The following is a 1,865-nucleotide window of genomic DNA, read 5'->3' on the forward strand; positions in this document are numbered from 1 at the left end:
ATCATTAATATACTGTATTCTAAATACATCGTGAGTGTCAACATTCGGCTGCGGTGATGAAATATTTCACTACAAAGAGAACTATACAAAAATTACAAACATATTTTTTTTTTGTTGTCTAACTTGTATTAAGTTATTTTATTCATCTCTAACCGAGCGTACAAAGTTTATAGTTTTCCCTTCACCAAAACGCATTCGATGTTTTTAAAAGAACATACAAAAATATGTTCAAAATACCAAAAACTTTGAAGACATTCCATGGTGCATCTATTGTCAGTAGAATCAACCCAGAGAACATCAGTATTCCATGCAAAAGTCTTTTGCTTGAGTACGATGGTAAATATTGCCGCGGTATGATATATCGCAACGTTTCGTTATTATCAGGACGAAGAAAGATGGCGGAGAATAATATTACGATGATCGAACTTCCCAACAACTGCATGTGAGTGTTTGATAAAAATGCATCAGGTTTCAAGAAATGCAACCTGGCTGCCACTGCTATCACATACATCGGAGCGCAAATGAGTCGAACATCTCTTAAATAATTTTTTAACTGTTCTGGCTGCCGTAAAAATTGTGTGGTTGCGAGGAACAAAGCACCATTTGTAAGGTAACTTTCTGGAACATCAAAATATCTGACCAACCATATGCTGCTAGACAGACAGAACAGTTTGATTTTATCATCACGAAAGTTCTCAAATCTTTTCAGTGCGAATAGGAACACGATGAGACATATCAAAGTGGTTATGTTTGATTCTGCATTGAAGAGATGTCGTACGATGTAAACAAATATGGCGGACGAAATTTCCAACAACAAAAACAATCCATGTACTTGCACATCGAAACTTTTTTTATAAAACACAGTCAAAATTCTTCCACATATGAAAGAGAACGTTCCTTCGTGTAAAAAATCCATGACTTCGTGCAACCAATCCATGCTGGCGAAATTATACCAGTTCTTTCTCCAATCCTGCTTATATAATGTCGATACCCATCTCGTCACCAGGACATGTGATAAAAAAGTATTATTATACATTCGAAAGGACTGGATGTTAATTAATACCCCAAATAAATAATTTAAATAACTTTACCAGTGACTTACTAAACGACTGTACTTTCCCCGCCATCTTTTTGCTGTGTTCGCAGACACTGTTTTTTGTTGCCTTGAAATTCTAAGAAAATGACGTCACATAACAAGCAAATAAAATATAGTGCGCATGCGCTTTGGTAGATATTAAACTTTTATTCGAAGTAAAGAATGAATTTATAAAATTTTAATTTTTTGATAATCTTCACTGTTATTTTGTTTTCATGTGTCTCGTTTATATTTACTCAATAAGTAAATCAGTAAGCACCATTTTTTGAACACTTATTTCTATACTTTGATACTCGACTTTATGTACAATGATAAAGAAAATAGTACGAACAAATAGCACGGCAACCTCGTTTCCAAACTTTTAACTAAATTAAACAACCCATTAGCCAACGCCCATAGCTTTTATTTATGTACCTGATGCAAAGGTTTAAATAATATTATAGAACTTTAATCCAAAAGAAAGCTAAGAAAAGAACAAAAGGACTAGAATCAAGGTTGCCCTTTTCTCTGTTTTCGTAAAATTTTGAAAATACAATATTGTGCGAAATTGCAGGTATATTTCGAAAACTGTTTCAAAATACCAAGCTTTAGGAAATTCCACACTGAAATTCAAAACTTTTTGTCATTTCGTCTTATTCTCCTGTATATAAAAAATCGCAAGAGAAAAATTACAGTTGGAAACAAACATTACCTTTTAAAAGCCCTGGGTATTTTTTACATCACATTAAAGCCCTGGGTTTTCTGCACAATTTCTTACATCACATCAACA

The 1,865-nt window shown here is 33.4% G+C and overlaps 1 protein-coding gene across 1 annotated transcript; it reads right to left on the reverse strand.

The window, feature by feature from the left end:
- Positions 1 to 1,141, reverse strand: LOC130630571 (uncharacterized). The gene has a single exon (XM_057444113.1). The coding sequence runs from the start codon at positions 1,034 to 1,036 to the stop codon at positions 182 to 184; it is 855 nt and encodes a 284-aa protein (XP_057300096.1). The 5' UTR covers positions 1,037 to 1,141; the 3' UTR covers positions 1 to 181.
- Positions 1,142 to 1,865: the final 724 nt, after the last annotated feature.

The sequence above is a fragment of the Hydractinia symbiolongicarpus genome, chromosome 2 (genome assembly GCF_029227915.1).
Source record: "Hydractinia symbiolongicarpus strain clone_291-10 chromosome 2, HSymV2.1, whole genome shotgun sequence".
In the NCBI taxonomy this organism is placed as follows: Eukaryota; Metazoa; Cnidaria; class Hydrozoa; order Anthoathecata; family Hydractiniidae; genus Hydractinia; species Hydractinia symbiolongicarpus.